The sequence below is a fragment of the Salmo salar genome, chromosome ssa20 (assembly GCF_905237065.1).
Source record: "Salmo salar chromosome ssa20, Ssal_v3.1, whole genome shotgun sequence".
NCBI classification, from domain to species: Eukaryota; Metazoa; Chordata; class Actinopteri; order Salmoniformes; family Salmonidae; genus Salmo; species Salmo salar.
In genome coordinates this window covers 70,673,803-70,697,355 of record NC_059461.1, presented here as the reverse complement: position 1 = coordinate 70,697,355, position 23,553 = coordinate 70,673,803, and the positions used below count along the sequence as shown (strand labels likewise).

Genomic DNA, 23,553 nt, shown 5'->3' with positions numbered 1-23,553 from the left:
CCACCGCTATTTTCAGGTCTCCAGGGATGTTTAATCGGGTTCAAGTCTGGGCTCTGGCTGGGCCTCTCAAGGACATTCATAGACTTGTCCGGAAGCCACTCCTGCGTTGTCTTGAGTGTGTGCTGAGGGTCATTGTCCTGTTGGAAGGTGAACCTTTGCCCCATCTGAGGTCCTGAGTGCTCTGGAGCAGGTTTTCATCAAGGATCTCTCTAGTTTGCAGCGTTCATCTTTCCCTTGATCCTGACTAGTCTCCCAGTCCCTACCACTGAAAAACATCCCCACAACATGATGCTGACACCGCCATGTGTCTCTGTAGGGATGGTGCCAGGTGTCCTCCAGACATGATGCTTGGCATTTAGGCCAAAGAGTTCGATCTTGGATTCATCAGACCAGAGAATCTTGTTTCTCCTTTAGCACTCCACCAATCAGTCCTTTTAGGTGTCTTTTGGCCAACTCCAAGCGGGCTGTCGTGCCTTTTACTGAGGAGTGGCTTCTGTCTGGCCACTCTACCATAAAGGCCTGATTGGTAGAGTGATGCAGAGATGGTTGTACTTCTGGAAAGTTTTCCCATCACTATAGAGGAACTCTGGAGCTCTGTCAGAGTGCCCATCGGGTTCTTGGTCACCTCCCTGACCAATGCCCTTCTCCCCCGATTGCTCAGTTTGGCTGGGCTGCCAGCTCTAGGAATAGTCTTGGTGGTTCCAAACTACTTCCACTTAAGAATGATTCGGGCCACTGTCCTTGGGGCCCTTCAAAGCTGTAGAAATGTTTTGGTCCCTTCTCCCGATCTGTGCCTTGACACAATCATGTCTTGGAGCTTTACGGACAATTCCTTCGACGTCATGGCTTGGTTTTTGCTCTGACATGCACTGTCAACTGTGGGGCTGTTGGAAATTCTTACACAGGGACACTCAGTCAATCTAAATGAATCTTTTATTTGTCAGCTCGCTGGAGAGCTTCCAACCAACTCAATGCACCATAGTACACATCTCAATCACGATCTCTGCTTATGCAGTTGTCTTATATACGGTATTCACAGACAAGTTATATTTGCATGATTTAGCATAATCAATTAATCATTACCGTTTTGTTTCATTCATGTGACTGACCAATACCTCAAGGCTTCTTCTCGCTAAGCTGAGACCTTGAAATTGAGATCTCTTTCATTCTCAAAACAAGGTCTGGGCCTACTGCAAAATTTAAGCCACTGATAGTGAGGATTCATTCAGTCAGCCACTTGCATGAACACAGAAATGGATTTATTGAATAGAACACAGAAATTTGTTATAAGAAAAGCACAAACATTAAAATGTCCATTACAGGAACTTTTTATATAGATGTGTGTGCCTTTCCAAATCATGTCCAGTCAATTGAATTTATCACAGGTGGATTCCAATCAAGTTGTAGAAACATCTCAAGGATGATCAATGGAAACAGGATGCACTTGAGCTCAATTTTGAGTCTCATAGCAAAGGGTCTGAATACTTATGTAAATAAGGGATTTATGTTTTTTATGTTTAATAAATTTGCTAAAATTATATTTAAAAAGTTTTTCTTCGTCATTATGGGGTACTGTGTGTAGATTAATGAGCAAATGTAGGAAAAGTCAAGGCGTCTGAATGCTTTCTGAATGCACCGTATATGAATGACGCGCTTGCTTTTTCTTACCTAACATAGATTTATGGGAAATTTAATTATGGACATGTTTATATTCATATTTCTTACAAAACAGTAAGTAAACCTAAACTGTTAAGAATGTTTGCTCTTGATTGTTTTATGATGGCTTAAACTGTACAATTCATCGCTTCTGCCCAAGTATCCTCCTAACAATTTGTCAGCCACAATTAGAATTTAAAGGCAGCACTTATGCCTGCCCTGCAGAAATAGAGAGATTTGAGCATGAAAGCTTCAGTAGAAGAATCCATGCAAAGAAGGAAAAAAACAAAAATGTGCCTGTGCAGTCCAAGGGGTGTGGTTTAGGCTTTCTCGGAACTCAACAGGAAGTAGAGCTCTTTGCGCAATAGAGTAACCATGAGAATAACTGCAGTAAGGAATTCTGGAGTGAGCAGTGTGTTCTATTAATTCTCTTTACTGAGTGTTGCACAGGATCTGAGCTCAATGGCTGTGTTTCTTCTTTTGGCTGGAGTGGTAGTGATGGGCTATATGATTTTTCATAATATCTTTGTCAAAGGGGCAGTATGCAAGAGCAATGTGAAACTGCATGGGAAAACTGTAATTGTAACAGGTGAGCCTGTTTTTGTCTGCTTTCTGTGTTTCCCCTCATTGACACAGAAGGAAAGTTTATGGCACTGTTATGTAATAATGTTGAGTAGGTTTAATGTTCTTTGCCTACACATAATTTAATATATATAGCGTTCTTAAATTCATATAACTTTGTTTATTATTTCATCGTTTTTTAAAAAGTTTTCCCTGGTTATAAAACTCAACAAATCACTCTTTCTGCAGCAAGCTGTAGGGGAGACTGGGGGCAATTGTAACACCTCAAATTTCTCCAAACAGAAACAAACGAGTGATGAAACTCTCTCAGTAAATACCCATTTAGGTTCTCTCCCTGCTTGAAGAGTTTCAGGCAAATATCTCACTATTTGTTAGGGGTAAAGTGTTTTTTTTCCCCACCAACTGTATTTTTCTTATACTGCCCTGAGCGCTAATGTTTAAGTATTCAAACTAGCATAGTGATGAAAATGATCTGTTAGATAAATATCGACATGATTGACGTGTCACAAATGTTGTCTCTTGCTAGGCACATGAGGTGTTGTGTCATGGTTGGGGGCAATTGTAACTCAGTGTTAAAATGAACATGATCCAAATGATGGAGAAAAAAAAAGTGAGTTAACTTTAGGATTTTTTTTTTATTATTCAAAACTAACATTAAATATCTTTGGCGTCCTGTAGAGTGGTAAATTTGTTGTAAACATTTGGGCACAATCAGACTATTCAGATGTTATGAGAGGAACCGACTGGCCATCTACAAATAGGGGTGTTAGTGTAAGTATTGGTTATGTACTTAGAAATAATTGTTTGTTGCAAAATCATTAGATACTATATGTCTATAATATAATCATTCATAAACAATGTATTTGAAGTTAATGGAGTTAATTTTTTTGGTGTTACATTTCACCCTAGCTACTGTTACAATTGCCCCTGGCACAGTGGCAAATGTAACATCCCGATTTTGTAGATTCAAATCAAGATTGTAATCCGACCGTTTTATGTACAGACCTATAAATGGTATGAATGTTTAGGAGACTGATGTAAGTTCTTATATTCAAGTGGTCTCTGAGCAATAGAGTAAAATACGTTTATTTTTATTTATATATATATTTATATTATATTATATATATTATATTTATATTATATATATTTTTTTTTACTATTTATCCCGGTCTCCCCTACATTGCAATAATCCTACTAATTCTCCAGGAAGTAACACAGGCATAGGGAAGATGACAGCACTAGATCTGGCCAGGAGAGGTGCCAGGGTCATCCTGGCATGCCGCAACAAACAGAGAGCGGAGGCCGCGCTCGCTGACATCAAGAGGGTGAGGAGAGATTCAACAATCTCTGACCTACTTTACATTTGCAGATTTTGTTATTACATCACAACCCTCATGTGGTTGCTGTGAAAAGAGGCATTTTGGAAAATGTTAAATGAAATTTGGACAGAGTAACAAAGAAATGTGTGTCCTGTAGGAGAGTGGGAGCAATGAGGTGGTGTTCATGCATCTGGATCTGGGCAGTCTGAAGTCTGTTCGCTCCTTTGCTGAAACCTTCCTAAAGACTGAGCGCAGATTGGACCTGCTCATCAACAATGCAGGTAAAGGAGGCTTGAGGTGGTGTTGTTGGACCTCTCTTTCTCTCTCTGGGTGTATCTCAATGGTCCTAAACGGCTTCCTTTCCATCTACTCTATCCTTTATTTGCACTGACATGACAGGTGAAAGCAATACACCTGTCCTGTTCCTTTGCATCAATGCAGGATGAAGGAAAGGCTGTGAGGAGATGAGGCTACTAAAGACTTTTAAGATGCACCCTGAACTCCCATCAACCTCCCATAGAAGTGATTATGGATGAATAAGGACTCATTTTCATGTTTCCTCTCAGGTATTTACATGCAGGGCAGCACAGAAGACGGCTTGGGGATGATGTTTGGTGTCAACTACATCGGTCACTTCCTGTTGACCAATCTGCTTCTGGACCGTCTGAAGGAGTGCGGTCCGAGTCGAGTGGTCAACGTGGCGTCCTTGGGCCATAATTTTGGCAAAATTGATTTCAACTGCTTGAGCACTCACAAGGAGTTAGGTGTTGGCAAGTCTGCCATGGATGTCTTTAACATCTATTGCAACAGCAAGCTGTGTAATGTTGTCTTCACCCATGAGCTGGCCAAGAGACTAAAGGACACAAACGTTACCTGCTACAGCCTCCACCCTGGTGAGTGCTGCTAAGTCAGGTGTCCAATTTAATTTGACCATGTATAAAACTTTTGAATGTAATGGTATCTGCAGTTTTCAAGTTAGTTCTTGGTTGAATTTAAAGTAGAATAAGATGACTAATGTTCCAGTCAAAGCTCTTCTCTGTCCTGGCACCCCAATGGTGGAACAAGCCTCCCTCTAATGTCAGGACAGCGGACTCCCTGGCCATCTTCCGACAAAGTCTACAAACCTATCTCTTTAAGCGATATTTTATTGTCTCACCTAGCTATCTTAAGATGAATGCACTAATGTAAGTTGCTCTGGATAAGAGCGTTGACTAAAATGTAATTTTTTTATGGATGAATAACTCAACTCTGGTGCTTGTGTCTTTTTCTCCTAGGTATAATTGAAACTGAGCTGGGCCGTTACGCCAACTCTGTATTTTTAATGCTGTTGAAGCCCATCTCCATGTTGTTCTTCAAGAACTCTGTGGCGGGGTCTCAGACCACCCTGCACTGTGCCCTGCAGGAGGGCCTGGAGCCCCTCTCTGGATGCTACTTCTCTAACTGTACAGTCAGGAACCTCTATCCTAAGGCCAGAGATGACGCGGTGGCCAAGAAGCTATGGGAAGTCAGTGAGAGTCTGTGTGGACTCCTGTGAAAGCCTCCCCCTGTGACTGAAGCTCTCCTCAGTGTGCAAGATGATTTTTGACATTTGAGTGGACTTTCCCTTTAAATCAATCAACAGTGTCAAAGAAATTCTAAAAGTGCTTACTCTGTGTGATTAGTATATAGGACTGATCTTGTGCATTAACTTCTAAGTTCTTACCATAGGTTACTTAGGGTGTTCCACTCTGCCCTAGTGATATATCTGGAACATAATTAAACGACCCACCCAAAACTGTGCATGTTGGAATCAATTCAATCATGAAGTGGCAAACAGGATGAAGAAGCATGGGCCTACTGGGCAATTCAAGACTTATGGAAATAAAGTATGTGTTCCTCAATGAGGCTGTTGTGTATTCATTGGTTGTATAATAATTGTGCCAGCACTGAACAGTGCATCCATTCATATTTTAGATTATGTAATCCCGTGGTTATAGATCATGTGCATATGGCCGAGGAGCTGATGCTGTTTGTTGCCTTGATCATGTGCATTTGAATAAAAAAACAGGGGTGGAAAGAGTACAGATATATCTCACACAAGTAGAAGTACTGTTACTTGAATAACATTTTTACTCAAGTAGAAGTCAAATGAATGGTGTAAAAAAACAGCTCTTTTAATAAGTACTCCAAGTAAAATGAATTGAGTTACTTTTAAAATATAAACATTGACCTTGATAATTATCTAATTTTGCTAAGGTTACCTGAATATTGTTACACATTTTCCTTGCATTCAATTGAAAAAGGAATAGAGGCAATGAATGTAGAGTAGGAAGTCAGTTAATTTATTTTCTGAATTTTAAGTCACATCTGTATGTAAAATTATTAACATTTGAATATAAACATTCAAATACATTAAAATGTATTGATACATTTTTTTTAACTACACAAAATAAAGTGCATAAACAAAGTTTCCAGACTTCAATATATGTCAGTCTCCAGAAATAAACATGTCTAATTCTTCCAACCATTCAGTCCCTCATTCATCATTCTATTACTTGTTACTTGTTAATGGGACCGCTGACGTTCACTCACCCATTTACTCTTCCCTTCACTCACTCCCTCACCCTAACTCACTGCACAAACTCCCTCTTTCACTCACTCCCTCACCCTAACTCACTGCACAAACTCCCTCTTTCACTCACTCCCTCACCCTAACTCACTGCACAAACTCCCTCTTGCACAAACTCCCTCTTGCACAAACTCCCTCTTTCACTCACTCCCTCACCCTAACTCACACTCCTCACACTCCTCATCAGTGGTGGAAAGAGTACTGAAATATCCTACTCAAGTAAATGTACAGTTACTTTAATACAATTTTACTCCAGTAGAAGTAAAATTACTGACTTTGAAAACTACTTAAAAAAGTACAAGTACTCAGAAAAACTACTCAATTACGTAACGAGAGTAGTTGCAATTAGTTACTTTACACCTCTGTAAAAAACATAGGCCTGCAAAATAAGTAATAATGTATGAATCATTTGTGATTGAGAGGCCTAAAGAGGAAGTAAACTACTACAGTGCCAACAAAGGGTTTAGATTAGATTTACAGTGGTCACCAAACCATTCCTAGTCGACCACCAAACATTTCTTACGAAAAAGGCTTGCGTTCTCATTTGTTTTATTCGTTTCGCGCTATAAAGGTAGTTGCACTTGATTCAGCAGCCCTAGCGCCGGGTAGGCAAAGTGTTCCCATGCTGAACCATTTCATGTGTCTAAGCTTTCGGGGTTATTTGTCTTTTTTAATATCGAGGAATAGTATACTTTCTCTGGTCACAACATTAATTGCTGCATGAGGCAAAATGTATGCAGTGCGAGTTTAGTCATCAGCTGGAACTGGAAGACTCCCATTTCCTCAGTTGAGGAGGAAGAGAGGAGGGACGGCGAGTCGGCTGCTCCCTCCTTCCCCACATACTGACCATCAGATGCAGGCCATCTGTACAGTAAAAACAACCGAATTATTATGCTCACTCGGCTGTGCCTCACAAGTAATACCACATATTACCAAATACTAGTGTGATCATATAGGCCTACCTACATTTTTTACATTTCAAAATGGCCTGAGAAGAACAACATTGGCAGGGCAATTCAAGCGTAGTTAATATGTAGTGATCATGTATTGGCGTGTTTTTTAATTCATGTTTTAAAAGAAATCTGAGATGTTGATCTCGGATTCCATTTTCACTCCGAAAGTGATCAAGGCCCTCAATATGGAGCCGATTTTCATGCAGATTACAAAAACGACATCTGGTGGAATACTTCCGTACTGCAGGTATAAATTAAACCCGGAAGCTTTTGAGGGCGTAATAAAAACAAAAACAACACATGCCGTATGTTAGCCAGCTGAACTTTGATAGCTTTCAAACTAAATTACATTCCCGAATCCAGAAACAACGCTCGGTACTGTAATAATGTCGGTTTTGCTATCTATTCTGGCAGTAGGGATTGCGTTGTATTTGATACTTTATTACAATGTGATAAGAGGATCAAGATGCACGAGCTCGGTGACACTTAAAGGAAAGACTGCTATTGTAACAGGTTAGTTAGGCACATTTTGTTGCCTTACTATGTGATGGGGACTGATTTAGTGTGCGCACGTTTTAAGTGTACTGAAGACCTATACATTAAAATGTGTTTTGTTGTTCCCTAGGGAGTAACACTGGTATTGGAAAGGCTACTGCTTTGGATTTGGCCAAGAGAGGTGCAAGGGTCATCCTTGCCTGCCGCAGCAAACAGAAAGCTGAGGCTGCTGTCTATGATATCAGAAGGGTTGGAGGAGCCTTATTGATATCTCAATCTCTCATCTCAATACATACTGATCAGGGATTTGTTTGCCCTGTGTGAAAATGTATGGTGTTGGAAATCCACTGTTTGATTCCTCCTCTGTTCTATAGGAAAGTGGGAGCAATGAGGTGGTGTTCATGCATCTGGATCTGGGCAGTCTGAAGTCTGTTCGCTCCTTTGCTGAAACTTTCCTGAAGACTGAACTCAGACTGGACCTACTCATCAACAATGCAGGTATGGCAGAGAAAGAGGGAATGTAAACATTCATTCCCAATACATAAAACACACGTTCTCTATTCAGTGAACCCTATTGAATCAAATGTGACACATCTCTTCTTACCCCATGGATAAAATAATACACACATTTAAAGACAAATATAGAAATACTTGGACATTATGTGTAGCCTTACTCCCTGTTACCTACATGTACATGCTGAATTACCTCAACTACCTCATACCCCTGCACATTGACTCAGTACTAGTACTCCTTGTAAATAGCCTCGTTATTGTTATTTTGTGTTACTATTTCCTTTTTTTTATTTAGCAAATATTTTTCTTACTTTTTAGCTCTACATTGTTGGGAATGGGCTCATAAGTAAGCATTTCAAGGTACTCTCGATACCTGTTGTATTCGGCTAATGTGACCAATAAAATTTGATTTGTTTCAGGAATGCTGGGGCCTGGCTACACTGAGGATGGGTTCGGCATGGTGTTTGGGGTCAACCACTTAGGCCATTTCCTGTTGACCTGCTTGCTGCTGGACCGGCTGAAGGAGTGTGGTCCGAGTCGTGTTGTCAACGTGTCGGCTCTCCTACACCGGCTAGGCTCTGTCGATTTTGCCCTCCTGGGTACCCACAAGGACCTGGTGCCAGGCCAGTCCACCTGGCATAACTTCAGGGCCTACTGCCACAGCAAGCTGTGCAATGTGCTCTTCACCCGGGAGCTGGCCAACCGCCTGGAGGGGACCAGTGTTACAACCTACAGCCTTCACCCAGGTCAGTAGCTCTCCACCTACAGCCTCCACCCAGGTCAGTAGCTCTCCACCTACAGCCTCCACCCAGGTCAGTAGCTCTCCACCTACAGCCTACACCCAGGTCAGTAGCTCTCCACCTACAGCCTCCACCCAGGTCAGTAGCTCTCCACCTACAGCCTCCACCCAGGTCAGTAGCTCTCCACCTACAGCCTCCACCCAGGTCAGTAGCTCTCCACCTACAGCCTCCACCCAGGTCAGTAGCTCTCCACCTACAGCCTCCACCCAGGTCAGTAGCTCTCCACCTACAGCCTCCACCCAGGTCAGTTGCGCCGTCTTGGAGAACCTAGAAGGGATCCTTCTTACTTTGTTTTACATTTGAGCTTTTCTGTAATCTATATGCAGACTGTTTGATGTTTCAGATGGCTAGTATGTGTCAAGTGTGTATTGTATAGTGTGTTTTTATACAGCAGTACTGCGTTTGCAAAACATTGCAGACAATGCGGTTTATTCTATTCCATCCTATCCCATACTAAATGACCATTTGTCATTTAGGGGTCATTCACACTGAGTTTGGTCGCAACCTGAAACTATGGCAGAGGCTCTTCCTGGAGCCCATCTCTAAGCTCTTCTTCATGGATGCTGAGAGGGGAGCCCAGACCACCCTATACTGTGCCCTCCAAGAGGGGATCGAGCCGCTGAGTGGACGCTACTTCTCTTCCTGTGCACTACAGGAAGTAAGCGCCAAGGGGCGGGACGATGCTTTGGCTAGGAAGCTGTGGGAGGTGAGTGAGAGGCTATCTGACCTATCCTGAGAGACTCAGATTCTAGCCATGGCAAAGATTTTGGAATATACTGACAAGATATTGAACTCTCCACTCTAACAATGGTAATCTATGTCCGTGAAGGACTCTCTCTTGCTCTCGCTCTCTCTGACTAATGACTTGTTATCACCAATGATGCCTTGTAACTTATGATTTTGCTTTGTATATTGGAATTCATTTCTTTCACAATGTTATTAAATACTTACGTTCAGTTTCTAATGACCATTTCTTGATCTTAGTCAGCAATGTCAGTTAATAGACTTTGTTAATAAACAATTGACAGTTGGAGTATGATGCCAGGTGATGAATATAGTTAATATAATGTCCTCCTACACCACTACTTCACATTTGTATTTTCGCACGGATGGAAGGAATTGAGGAGTCCTCGCTCTCGCTTTGCCTATTCGGTCCCAGTGGCCTTTAACAGCACAGAGGGATAACACTTCAAGTGAACAAAGTCACTTTCCGATTAATGATGTGTCTTTTTGAAGGATGCCTTACTACAGGTCCGAAGATGGACTTATACGATGTGCTTATTGTCTCACAATATTCAGGGGAGGAATGTTTTCTGAAGAAGAAGAAAGCGCTCTACTGATATATGTTTATACTTGTGTGGTTTTAATGAGAGAAATTTACACTGGTTTTGTGGCACAATGTCATAGATTAGGGATTGATGACTAATGACTGAACTTTCCCACAGTTGTCAGTCAGGTCATCCATAACATTCACTGTGACTGGGTAGCTACACTTACATACTCACCATGAACTTACAGAAACTGAGGAACTGGCAGTCATTCTGCTCTGTCATTATGACATGCCATGTGTTCAGCACAGGGTAAGCAAAAAATAGGAGTACTACTTGGGTTGGGTTCCATACAGAATATAAGGATGTTCTTTCTTCGGAGGTTACTTATTAAACAAACACAAGTGTTATGTATACATTTCTGTTGAAATGCATGTGGTAACTTTTACAGGCTTTATCTAATCTTTAGTTTTCCATTAACTATGTGAATTGTGAAGATACAGTATGTTATACATTTCTTTTTTGAAATACTTTTTGTTTTTTGTTTTAAAATCACAACAGAATATATTACACATTTCAATCTATCAATGATATACATACAACAATTATAATCTACCAACAATTTTATAGAATGGCAAATAGTCTTTCTGCTTCTGAATGAAAATATAGTATGTGTGTATGTCTGGGTGTTGTACAATGAACAGGTAGGTGTTCATGCCCCTCTGTGGCTGTCATGTTTTCCTTGTACACCAGGGAGCAGTAGCATATCACTGCTCTTGTAGAAACTGCAATTTACCAAGCTGTTCCTTCCTTGCAGTTGTTGCTTGGAGCAAGGTTGTCGAGGACCTTGACCTATGGATTATGTTCATTATGAACACTGATTATTAACACTGGTACACTTGAAAGCGAGGTCAGTTTTGTACGTTAAGAGCTTCGCTCATGTAATTACTCAGGAGGACAGTCTCTGGTGCAGGCTTCAACTTTCACCTCTGTTATGTGTGGGGAGACATGCAACTACTATCGATTTCGCTCGCTCGCTCACTGTCCCTCTCCTTTCTCAGGTGAATAGAGTGGGGGACGACAGACTGGCACAGTGGACTATAGGACAGTGGTGAACTTCCTGTCCTGTTCTGTTCACCTCAGATCCAATAGTTATCAAGCCCCTCTCTACAGCCGCTGTACTATACTATCTCAGTCCACAGAATAATTAACACAACTAGGCAGTTCCTGAACACATTTCACATTTTTTTAGGCCTAATTTCTAGTGATGTCGTGCTCTCGGTCCCATTCAGTGGCATTCTTTTTCAATTGCAATTATTTGAATCGGGTATTTAAGTGCCAAGCTGTAACAAACACCTGCCTGCCCAGTAGCTCTCCAGGACTGAAGCAGAAGACCCCTGTCCTACAATCTGCTCTCCTCTAAAAGACTGGTCTGTCTGTAATATTATTCCTCCTAGTCTCAGATCTGTAGCTAGTTGATAGCTATTCTATAGTTGATAGGTATTCTATAGTTGATAGGTGTTCTATAGTTGATAGGTGTTCTATAGTTGATAGGTGTTCTATAGTTGACTATAGTTGATAGGTGCTCTATAGTTGATAGGTGTTCTATAGTTGATAGGTGTTCTATAGTTGATAGGTGTTCTATAGTTGATAGGTGTTCTATAGTTGATAGGTGCTCTATAGTTGATAGGTGTTCTATAGTTGATAGGTGTTCTATAGTTGACTATAGTTGATAGGTAATCTAAAGTTGATAGGTGTTCTATAGTTGATAGGTGTTCTATAGTTGACTATAGTTGATAGGTATTCTAAAGTTGATAGGTATTCTATAGCTGATAGGTATTCTATAGTTGATAGGTGTTCTATAGTTGATAGGTATTCTATAGCTGATAGGTATTCTATAGTTGATAGGTGCTCTATAGTTGATAGGTATTCTATAGTTGATAGGTATTCTATAGTTGATAGGTATTCTATAGTTGATAGGTGCTCTATAGTTGATAGGTTTCGATAGGTATTCTATAGTTGATAGGTATTCTATAGTTGATAGGTATTCTATAGTTGATAGGTATTCTATAGTTGATCTATAGTTGATAGGTATTCTATAGTTGATAGGTGTTCTATAGTTGATAGGTATTCTATAGTTGATAGGTATTCTATAGTTGATAGGTGTTCTATAGTTGATAGGTGTTCTATAGTTGATAGGTGTTCTATAGTTGACTATAGTTGATAGGTATTCTATAGTTGATAGGTATTCCATAGTTGACTATAGTTGATAGGTATTCTATAGTTGATAGGTGTTCTATAGTTGATAGGTATTCCATAGTTGACTATAGTTGATAGGTATTCTATAGTTGATAGGTGTTCTATAGTTGATAGGTGTTCTATAGTTGATAGGTATTCCATAGTTGACTATAGTTGATAGGTATTCTATAGTTGATAGGTATTCTATAGTTGATAGGTGTTCTATAGTTGATAGGTGCTCTATAGTTGACTATAGTTGATAGGTGTTCTATAGTTGATAGGTGTTCTATAGTTGATAGGTATTCTAAAGTTGATAGGTATTCTATAGTTGATAGGTATTCTATAGTTGATAGGTATTCTATAGTTGATAGGTATTCCATAGTTGACTATAGTTGATAGGTATTCTATAGTTGATAGGTATTCTATAGTTGATAGGTATTCTATAGTTGATAGGTGTTCTATAGTTGATAGGTATTCTATAGTTGATAGGTATTCTATAGTTGATAGGTATTCTATAGTTGATAGGTATTCTATAGTTGATAGGTATTCTATAGTTGATAGGTATTCCATAGTTGACTATAGTTGATAGGTATTCTATAGTTGATAGGTGTTCTATAGTTGATAGGTGTTCTATAGTTGATAGGTATTCTATAGTTGATAGGTATTCTATAGTTGATAGGTATTCTATAGTTGATAGGTATTCTATAGTTGATAGGTATTCTATAGTTGATAGGTATTCTATAGTTGATAGGTGTTCTATAGTTGATAGGTATTCCATAGTTGACTATAGTTGATAGGTATTCTATAGTTGATAGGTGTTCTATAGTTGATAGGTGTTCTATAGTTGATAGGTGTTCTATAGTTGATAGGTATTCTATAGTTGACTATAGTTGATAGGTGTTCTATAGTTGATAGGTATTCTATAGTTGACTATAGTTGATAGGTATTCTATAGTTGATAGGTGTTCTATAGTTGATAGGTGTTCTATAGTTGATAGGTATTCTATAGTTGATAGGTATTCTATAGTTGATAGGTATTCTATAGTTGATAGGTGTTCTATAGTTGATAGGTATTCTATAGTTGACTATAGTTGATAGGTGTTCTATAGTTGATAGGTATTCTATAGTTGATAGGTGTTCTATAGTTGATAGGTGTTCTATAGTTGATAGGTATTCTATAGTTGATAGGTATTCTATAGTTGATAGGTGTTCTATAGTTGATAGGTGTTCTATAGTTGATAGGTATTCTATAGTTGATAGGTATTCTATAGTTGATAGGTGTTCTATAGTTGATAGGTATTCTATAGTTGATAAATATTCTATAGTTGATAGGTATTCTATAGTTGATAGGTATTCTATAGTTGATAGGTGCTCTATAGTTGATAGGTGTTCTATAGTTGATAGGTATTCGATAGGTATTCTATAGTTGATAGGTGTTCTATAGTTGATAGGTGTTCTATAGTTGATAGGTGTTCTATAGTTGATAGGTATTCTATAGTTGATAGGTGTTCTATAGTTGATAGGTATTCCATAGTTTATAGGTATTCTATAGTTGACTATAGTTGATAGGTATTCGATAGGTATTCTATAGTTGATAGGTATTCTAAAGTTGATAGGTATTCTATAGTTGACTATAGTTGATAGGTATTCTATAGTTGATAGGTATTCTATAGTTGATAGGTGTTCTATAGTTGATAGGTGTTCTATAGTTGATAGGTGTTCTATAGTTGATAGGTGTTCTATAGTTGACTATAGTTGATAGGTGTTCTATAGTTGATAGGTATTCGATAGTTGACTATAGTTGATAGGTGTTCTATAGTTGATAGGTGTTCTATAGTTGATAGGTATTCGATAGGTATTCTATAGTTGATAGGTGTTATATAGTTGATAGGTGTTCTATAGTTGATAGGTATTCCATAGTTGATAGGTATTCTATAGTTGATAGGTGTTCTATAGTTGATAGGTATTCTATAGTTGATAGGTATTCGATAGGTATTCTATAGTTGATAGGTATTCTAAAGTTGATAGGTATTCTATAGTTGACTATAGTTGATAGGTATTCTATAGTTGATAGGTGTTATATAGTTGATAGGTGTTATATAGTTGATAGGTGTTCTATAGTTGATAGGTGTTCTATAGTTGATAGGTGTTCTATAGTTGATAGGTGTTCTATAGTTGATAGGTGTTCTATAGTTGACTATAGTTGATAGGTGTTCTATAGTTGATAGGTATTCGATAGTTGACTATAGTTGATAGGTGTTCTATAGATAGGTATTCTATAGTTGATAGGTATTCGATAGGTATTCTATAGTTGATAGGTGTTATATAGTTGATAGGTGTTATATAGTTGACAGGTGCTCTATAGTTGATAGGTGTTCTATAGTTGATAGGTGTTCTATAGTTGATAGGTATTCCATAGTTGACTATAGTTGATAGGTATTCTAAAGTTGATAGGTATTCTATAGTTGACTATAGTTGATAGGTATTCTATAGTTGATAGGTATTCTATAGTTGATAGGTATTCTATAGTTGATAGGTGTTCTATAGTTGATAGGTATTCTATAGTTGATAGGTATTCTATAGTTGATAGGTATTCTATAGTTGATAGGTGTTCTATAGTTGATAGGTATTCCATAGTTGACTATAGTTGATAGGTATTCTATAGTTGATAGGTATTCTATAGTTGATAGGTGTTCTATAGTTGATAGGTATTCTATAGTTGATAGGTATTCTATAGTTGATAGGTATTCTATAGTTGATAGGTGTTCTATAGTTGATAGGTATTCTATAGTTGACTATAGTTGATAGGTATTCTATAGTTGATAGGTATTCTATAGTTGATAGGTATTCTATAGTTGATAGGTATTCTATAGTTGATAGGTATTCTATAGTTGATAGGTGTTCTATAGTTGACTATAGTTGATAGGTATTCTAAAGTTGATAGGTATTCTATAGTTGATAGGTGTTCTATAGTTGATAGGTATTCGATAGTTGACTATAGTTGATAGGTATTCTATAGTTGATAGGTATTCTATAGTTGATAGGTATTCTATAGTTGACTATAGTTGATAGGTGTTCTATAGTTGATAGGTATTCTATAGTTGATAGGTATTCTATAGTTGATAGGTGTTCTATAGTTGATAGGTATTCGATAGTTGACTATAGTTGATAGGTGTTCTATAGTTGATAGGTATTCTATAGTTGACTATAGTTGATAGGTGTTCTATAGTTGATAGGTATTCTATAGGCTATAGGTATTCGATAGGTATTCTATAGTTGATAGGTATTCTATAGTTGATAGGTGTTCTATAGTTGATAGGTGTTCTATAGTTGATAGGTGTTCTATAGTTGATAGGTATTCTATAGTTGATAGGTGTTCTATAGTTGATAGGTATTCTATAGTTGATAGGTATTCGATAGGTATTCTATAGTTGATAGGTGTTCTATAGTTGATAGGTGTTCTATAGTTGATAGGTATTCTATAGTTGATAGGTATTCTATAGTTGATAGGTGTTCTGATAGGTATTCTATAGTTGATAGGTGTTCTATAGTTGATAGGTATTCTATAGTTGATAGGTGTTCTATAGTTGATAGGTATTCTATAGTTGATAGGTATTCTATAGTTGATAGGTGTTCTATAGTTGATAGGTATTCTATAGTTGATAGGTATTGTATTCTATAGTTGATAGGTATTCTATAGTTGATAGGTGTTCTATAGTTGATAGGTGTTCTATAGTTGATAGGTATTCCATAGTTGACTATAGTTGATAGGTGTTCTATAGTTGATAGGTGTTCTATAGTTGATAGGTATTCTATAGTTGATAGGTATTCTATAGTTGATAGGTGTTCTATAGTTGATAGGTATTCTATAGTTGATAGGTATTCTATAGTTGATAGGTATTCTATAGTTGATAGGTATTCTATAGTTGATAGGTGTTCTATAGTTGATAGGTATTCTATAGTTGATAGGTATTCTATAGTTGATAGGTGTTCTATAGTTGATAGGTATTCTATAGTTGACTATAGTTGATAGGTGTTCTATAGTTGATAGGTGTTCTATAGTTGATAGGTATTCGATAGGTATTCTATAGTTGATAGGTGTTCTATAGTTGATAGGTATTCTATAGTTGATAGGTGTTCTATAGTTGATAGGTGTTCTATAGTTGATAGGTGTTCTATAGTTGATAGGTATTCTATAGTTGATAGGTATTCTATAGTTGATAGGTATTCTATAGTTGATAGGTGTTCTATAGTTGATAGGTGTTCTATAGTTGATAGGTGTTCTATAGTTGATAGGTATTCTATAGTTGATAGGTATTCTATAGTTGATAGGTATTCTATAGTTGACTATAGTTGATAGGTGTTCTATAGTTGATAGGTATTCTATAGTTGATAGGTATTCGATAGGTATTCTATAGTTGATAGGTGTTCTATAGTTGATAGGTGTTCTATAGTTGATAGGTATTCTATAGTTGATAGGTATTCTATAGTTGATAGGTGTTCTATAGTTGATAGGTATTCTATAGTTGACTATAGTTGATAGGTGTTCTATAGTTGATAGGTATTCTATAGTTGATAGGTATTCGATAGGTATTCTATAGTTGATAGGTGTTCTATAGTTGATAGGTATTCTATAGTTGACTATAGTTGATAGGTGTTCTATAGTTGATAGGTATTCTATAGTTGACTATAGTTGATAGGTATTCTATAGTTGATAGGTGTTCTATAGTTGATAGGTATTCTATAGTTGATAGGTATTCTATAGTTGATAGGTGTTCTATAGTTGATAGGTGTTCTATAGTTGATAGGTGTTCTATAGTTGATAGGTGTTCTATAGTTGATAGGTATTCTATAGTTGACTATAGTTGATAGGTATTCTATAGTTGATAGGTATTCTATAGTTGATAGGTGTTCTATAGTTGATAGGTGTTCTATAGTTGATAGGTATTCCATAGTTGACTATAGTTGATAGGTGTTCTATAGTTGATAGGTATTCTATAGTTGATAGGTATTCTATAGTTGATAGGTGTTCTATAGTTGATAGGTGTTCTATAGTTGATAGGTATTCTATAGTTGACTATAGTTGATAGGTATTCTATAGTTGATAGGTATTCTATAGTTGATAGGTATTATATAGTTGATAGGTATTCTATAGGTATTCTATAGTTGATAAGTGCTCTATAGTTGATAGGTATTCTATAGTTGACTATAGTTGACAGGTATTCTATAGTTGATAGGTGTTCTATAGTTGATAGGTGTTCTATAGTTGACTATAGTTGATAGGTGCTCTATAGTTGGTAGGTATTCTATAGTTGATAGGTGTTCTATAGTTGATAGGTATTCTATAGTTGATAGGTATTCTATAGTTGATAGGTATTCTATAGTTGATAGGTATTCTATAGTTGATAGGTGTTCTATAGTTGATAGGTATTCTATAGTTGACATAGTTGATAGGTATTCTATAGTTGATAGGTATTCTATAGTTGATAGGTATTCTATAGTTGATAGGTGTTCTATAGTTGATAGGTGTTCTATAGTTGACTATAGTTGATAGGTGTTCTATAGTTGATAGGTATTCTATAGTTGATAGGTATTCGATAGGTATTCTATAGTTGATAGGTGTTCTATAGTTGATAGGTATTCTATAGTTGACTATAGTTGATAGGTGTTCTATAGTTGATAGGTATTCTATAGTTGATAGGTATTCTATAGTTGACTATAGTTGATAGGTATTCTATAGTTGATAGGTGTTCTATAGTTGATAGGTGTTCTATAGTTGATAGGTATTCTATAGTTGATAGGTATTCTATAGTTGATAGGTATTCTATAGTTGATAGGTGTTCTATAGTTGATAGGTGTTCTATAGTTGATAGGTATTCCATAGTTGACTATAGTTGATAGGTATTCTATAGTTGATAGGTATTCTATAGTTGATAGGTGTTCTATAGTTGACTATAGTTGATAGGTATTCTATAGTTGATAGGTATTCTATAGTTGATAGGTGTTCTATAGTTGATAGGTATTCGATAGTTGACTATAGTTGATAGGTATTCTATAGTTGATAGGTATTCTATAGTTGATAGGTATTCTATAGTTGACTATAGTTGATAGGTATTCTATAGTTGATAGGTATTCTATAGTTGATAGGTGTTATATAGTTGATAGGTGTTCTATAGTTGATAGGTGTTCTATAGTTGATAGGTGTTCTATAGTTGATAGGTATTCTATAGTTGATAGGTGTTCTATAGTTGATAGGTATTCCATAGTTGACTATAGTTGATAGGTATTCTATAGTTGATAGGTATTCTATAGTTGATAGGTATTCTATAGTTGATAGGTGTTCTATAGTTGATAGGTGTTCTATAGTTGACAGTTGATAGGTTCTATAGTTGATAGGTATTCTATAGTTGATAGGTATTCTATAGTTGATAGGTGTTCTATAGTTGATAGGTATTCCATAGTTGACTATAGTTGATAGGTATTCTATAGTTGATAGGTGTTCTATAGTTTATAGGTGTTCTATAGTTGATAGGTATTCCATAGTTGACTATAGTTGATAGGTATTCTAAAGTTGATAGGTATTCTATAGTTGATAGGTATTCTATAGTTGATAGGTGTTCTATAGTTGATAGGTGTTCTATAGTTGATAGGTATTCTATAGTTGATAGGTATTCTATAGTTGATAGGTATTCTATAGTTGATAGGTGTTCTATAGTTGATAGGTGTTCTATAGTTGACTATAGTTGATAGGTATTCTATAGTTGATAGGTATTCTATAGTTGATAGGTGTTCTATAGTTGATAGGTGTTCTATAGTTGATAGGTGTTCTATAGTTGATAGGTGTTCTATAGTTGATAGGTATTCTATAGTTGACTATAGTTGATAGGTGTTCTATAGTTGATAGGTATTCTATAGTTGACTATAGTTGATAGGTGTTCTATAGTTGATAGGTATTCTATAGTTGATAGGTATTCTATAGTTGATAGGTATTCTATAGTTGATAGGTGTTCTATAGTTGATAGGTATTCTATAGTTGATAGGTATTCTATAGTTGATAGGTATTCTATAGTTGATAGGTGTTCTATAGTTGATAGGTATTCTATAGTTGATAGGTATTCTATAGTTGATAGGTATTCTATAGTTGATAGGTATTCTATAGTTGATAGGTGTTCTATAGTTGATAGGTATTCGATAGGTATTCTATAGTTGATAGGTGTTCTATAGTTGATAGGTGTTCTATAGTTGATAGGTATTCTATAGTTGATAGGTATTCTATAGTTGATAGGTGTTCTATAGTTGATAGGTATTCTATAGTTGATAGGTATTCGATAGGTATTCTATAGTTGATAGGTGTTATATAGTTGATAGGTGTTATATAGTTGACAGGTGCTCTATAGTTGATAGGTGTTCTATAGTTGATAGGTGTTCTATAGTTGATAGGTATTCCATAGTTGACTATAGTTGATAGGTATTCTAAAGTTGGTAGGTATTCTATAGTTGACTATAGTTGATAGGTATTCTATAGTTGATAGGTATTCTATAGTTGATAGGTGTTCTATAGTTGATAGGTATTCTATAGTTGACTATAGTTGATAGGTGTTCTATAGTTGATAGGTATTCTATAGTTGATAGGTATTCTATAGTTGACTATAGTTGATAGGTGTTCTATAGTTGATAGGTATTCTATAGTTGATAGGTGTTCTATAGTTGATAGGTATTCTATAGTTGATAGGTATTCTATAGTTGATAGGTGTTCTATAGTTGATAGGTGTTCTATAGTTGATAGGTATTCTATAGTTGATAGGTATTCTATAGTTGATAGGTATTCTATAGTTGATAGGTGTTCTATAGTTGATAGGTGTTCTATAGTTGATAGGTATTCGATAGGTTCTATAGTTGATAGGTATTCTATAGTTGATAGGTATTCTATAGTTGATAGGTATTCTATAGTTGATAGGTGTTCTATAGTTGATAGGTATTCTATAGTTGATAGGTATTCTATAGTTGATAGGTATTCTATAGTTGATAGGTGTTCTATAGTTGATAGGTATTCTATAGTTGATAGGTATTCTATAGTTGATAGGTATTCTATAGTTGACTATAGTTGATAGGTATTCTATAGTTGATAGGTATTCGATAGGTATTCTATAGTTGATAGGTGTTCTATAGTTGATAGGTGTTCTATAGTTGATAGGTATTCTATAGTTGATAGGTATTCGATAGGTATTCTATAGTTGATAGGTATTCTATAGTTGATAGGTGTTCTATAGTTGATAGGTATTCGATAGTTGACTATAGTTGATAGGTGTTCTATAGTTGATAGGTATTCTATAGTTGACTATAGTTGATAGGTGTTCTATAGTTGATAGGTATTCTATAGTTGATGGGTATTCGATAGGTATTCGATAGTTGATAGGTGTTCTATAGTTGATAGGTGTTCTATAGTTGACTATAGTTGATAGGTGTTCTATAGTTGATAGGTATTCTATAGTTGACTATAGTTGATAGGTATTCTATAGTTGATAGGTATTCTATAGTTGATAGGTATTCTATAGTTGATAGGTATTCTATAGTTGATAGGTGTTCTATAGTTGATAGGTGTTCTATAGTTGATAGGTATTCTATAGTTGATAGGTATTCTATAGTTGATAGGTATTCTATAGTTGACTATAGTTGATAGGTATTCTATAGTTGATAGGTATTCTATAGTTGATAGGTATTCTATAGTTGATAGGTGTTCTATAGTTGATAGGTATTCGATAGTTGACTATAGTTGATAGGTATTCTATAGTTGATAGGTATTCTATAGTTGATAGGTATTCTATAGTTGATAGGTATTCTATAGTTGATAGGTGTTCTATAGTTGATAGGTATTCTATAGTTGACTATAGTTGATAGGTATTCTATAGTTGATAGGTATTCTATAGTTGATAGGTGTTCTATAGTTGATAGGTATTCTATAGTTGATAGGTATTCTATAGTTGATAGGTATTCTATAGTTGATAGGTATTCTATAGTTGACTATAGTTGATAGGTATTCTATAGTTGATAGGTATTCTATAGTTGATAGGTGTTCTATAGTTGATAGGTATTCTATAGTTGATAGGTATTCTGATAGGTGTTCTATAGTTGATAGGTATTCTATAGTTGATAGGTGTTCTATAGTTGATAGGTATTCTATAGTTGATAGGTATTCTATAGTTGATAGGTATTCTATAGTTGATAGGTATTCTATAGTTGACTATAGTTGATAGGTATTCTATAGTTGATAGGTATTCTATAGTTGATAGGTATTCTATAGTTGATAGGTGTTCTATAGTTGATAGGTGTTCTATAGTTGATAGGTATTCTATAGTTGATAGGTGTTCTATAGTTGATAGGTATTCTATAGTTGATAGGTATTCTATAGTTGATAGGTGTTCTATAGTTGATAGGTATTCTATAGTTGACTATAGTTGATAGGTATTCTATAGTTGATAGGTATTCTATAGTTGATAGGTGTTCTATAGTTGATAGGTATTCTATAGTTGATAGGTATTCTATAGTTGATAGGTGTTCTATAGTTGATAGGTATTCTATAGTTGACTATAGTTGATAGGTATTCTATAGTTGATAGGTATTCTATAGTTGATAGGTATTCTATAGTTGATAGGTGTTCTATAGTTGATAGGTATTCTATAGTTGACTATAGTTGATAGGTATTCTATAGTTGATAGGTATTCTATAGTTGATAGGTATTCTATAGTTGACTATAGTTGATAGGTATTCTATAGTTGATAGGTATTCTATAGTTGATAGGTGTTCTATAGTTGATAGGTATTCGATAGTTGACTATAGTTGATAGGTATTCTATAGTTGATAGGTATTCTATAGTTGATAGGTATTCTATAGTTGATAGGTATTCTATAGTTGATAGGTGTTCTATAGTTGATAGGTATTCTATAGTTGATAGGTATTCTATAGTTGATAGGTATTCTATAGTTGATAGGTATTCCATAGTTGACTATAGTTGATAGGTATTCTATAGTTGATAGGTATTCTATAGTTGATAGGTATTCTATAGTTGATAGGTGTTCTATAGTTGATAGGTATTCTATAGTTGACTATAGTTGATAGGTATTCTATAGTTGATAGGTATTCTATAGTTGATAGGTATTCTATAGTTGATAGGTATTCTATAGTTGATAGGTGTTCTATAGTTGATAGGTATTCTATAGTTGACTATAGTTGATAGGTATTCTATAGTTGATAGGTATTCTATAGTTGATAGGTGTTCTATAGTTGATAGGTATTCGATAGTTGACTATAGTTGATAGGTATTCTATAGTTGATAGGTATTCTATAGTTGACTATAGTTGATAGGTATTCTAAAGTTGATAGGTATTCTATAGTTGATAGGTATTCTATAGTTGATAGGTATTCGATAGTTGACTATAGTTGATAGGTGTTATATAGTTGATAGGTATTCTATAGTTGATAGGTATTCGATAGGTATTCTATAGTTGATAGGTGTTATATAGTTGATAGGTGCTCTATAGTTGATAGGTATTCTATAGTTGATAGGTATTCTATAGTTGATAGGTGTTCTATAGTTGATAGGTATTCTATAGTTGACTATAGTTGATAGGTATTCTATAGTTGATAGGTATTCTATAGTTGATAGGTATTCGATAGGTATTCTATAGTTGATAGGTGTTCTATAGTTGATAGGTGTTCTATAGTTGATAGGTATTCTATAGTTGATAGGTATTCTATAGTTGATAGGTATTCTATAGTTGATAGGTGTTCTATAGTTGATAGGTATTCTATAGTTGATAGGTATTCTATAGTTGATAGGTGTTCTATAGTTGATAGGTGTTCTATAGTTGATAGGTGTTCTATAGTTGATAGGTATTCGATAGGTATTCTATAGTTGATAGGTGTTATATAGTTGATAGGTGTTCTATAGTTGATAGGTATTCCATAGTTGATAGGTATTCTATAGTTGATAGGTGTTCTATAGTTGATAGGTATTCTATAGTTGATAGGTATTCGATAGGTATTCTATAGTTGATAGGTATTCTAAAGTTGATAGGTATTCTATATTTGATAGGTGTTCTATAGTTGATAGGTATTCTAAAGT

At 35.8% G+C, this 23,553-nt stretch overlaps 2 protein-coding genes across 6 annotated transcripts; both read left to right on the top strand.

Annotated features, from left to right (window-relative positions):
- The first annotated feature begins 569 nt into the window (after positions 1–569).
- LOC106581235 (dehydrogenase/reductase SDR family member 13) lies at positions 570–5,437 on the top strand. Of its 5 annotated transcripts, none has more exons than XM_045703870.1 (6): positions 571–2,245; positions 2,917–3,009; positions 3,449–3,563; positions 3,715–3,838; positions 4,124–4,450; positions 4,832–5,437. In XM_045703870.1, the coding sequence occupies exons 3-6, from the start codon at positions 3,468–3,470 to the stop codon at positions 5,089–5,091; spliced, it is 807 nt and encodes a 268-aa protein (XP_045559826.1). In that variant the 5' UTR covers positions 571–2,245; positions 2,917–3,009; positions 3,449–3,467; the 3' UTR covers positions 5,092–5,437. The 5 variants fall into 5 exon arrangements, with proteins under 5 accessions (XP_014018631.1, XP_045559826.1, XP_045559825.1 ...); XM_014163157.2 differs by having other exon boundaries at positions 573–2,245; positions 3,445–3,563; XM_014163156.2 differs by lacking the exon at positions 2,917–3,009 and having other exon boundaries at positions 570–2,245; positions 3,445–3,563.
- A 1,923-nt stretch (positions 5,438–7,360) lies between these two features.
- LOC106581234 (dehydrogenase/reductase SDR family member 13) lies at positions 7,361–9,885 on the top strand. The gene is made up of 5 exons (XM_014163155.2): positions 7,361–7,631; positions 7,744–7,862; positions 7,988–8,111; positions 8,546–8,872; positions 9,403–9,885. Exons 1-5 carry the CDS (start codon positions 7,505–7,507, stop codon positions 9,660–9,662), a joined length of 957 nt encoding a protein of 318 aa, XP_014018630.1. The 5' UTR covers positions 7,361–7,504; the 3' UTR covers positions 9,663–9,885.
- Positions 9,886–23,553: the final 13,668 nt, after the last annotated feature.

What these genes read in the sequence shown, in the direction of transcription:
- LOC106581235 (XM_014163156.2), top strand. Translation starts at nt 2,119, where the DNA reads ATGGCTGTGTTTCTTCTTTTGGCTGGAGTGGTAGTGATGGGCTATATG. An exon ending in GAAAACTGTAATTGTAACAG is followed by an intron (nt 2,246 to 3,444) that starts GTGAGCCTGTTT and finishes CTAATTCTCCAG; the next exon opens with GAAGTAACACAGGCATAGGG. An exon ending in CTGCTACAGCCTCCACCCTG is followed by an intron (nt 4,451 to 4,831) that starts GTGAGTGCTGCT and finishes TTTTTCTCCTAG; the next exon opens with GTATAATTGAAACTGAGCTG.
- LOC106581234 (XM_014163155.2), top strand. Translation starts at nt 7,505, where the DNA reads ATGTCGGTTTTGCTATCTATTCTGGCAGTAGGGATTGCGTTGTATTTG. An exon ending in CCTACTCATCAACAATGCAG is followed by an intron (nt 8,112 to 8,545) that starts GTATGGCAGAGA and finishes GATTTGTTTCAG; the next exon opens with GAATGCTGGGGCCTGGCTAC. An exon ending in AACCTACAGCCTTCACCCAG is followed by an intron (nt 8,873 to 9,402) that starts GTCAGTAGCTCT and finishes TTTGTCATTTAG; the next exon opens with GGGTCATTCACACTGAGTTT.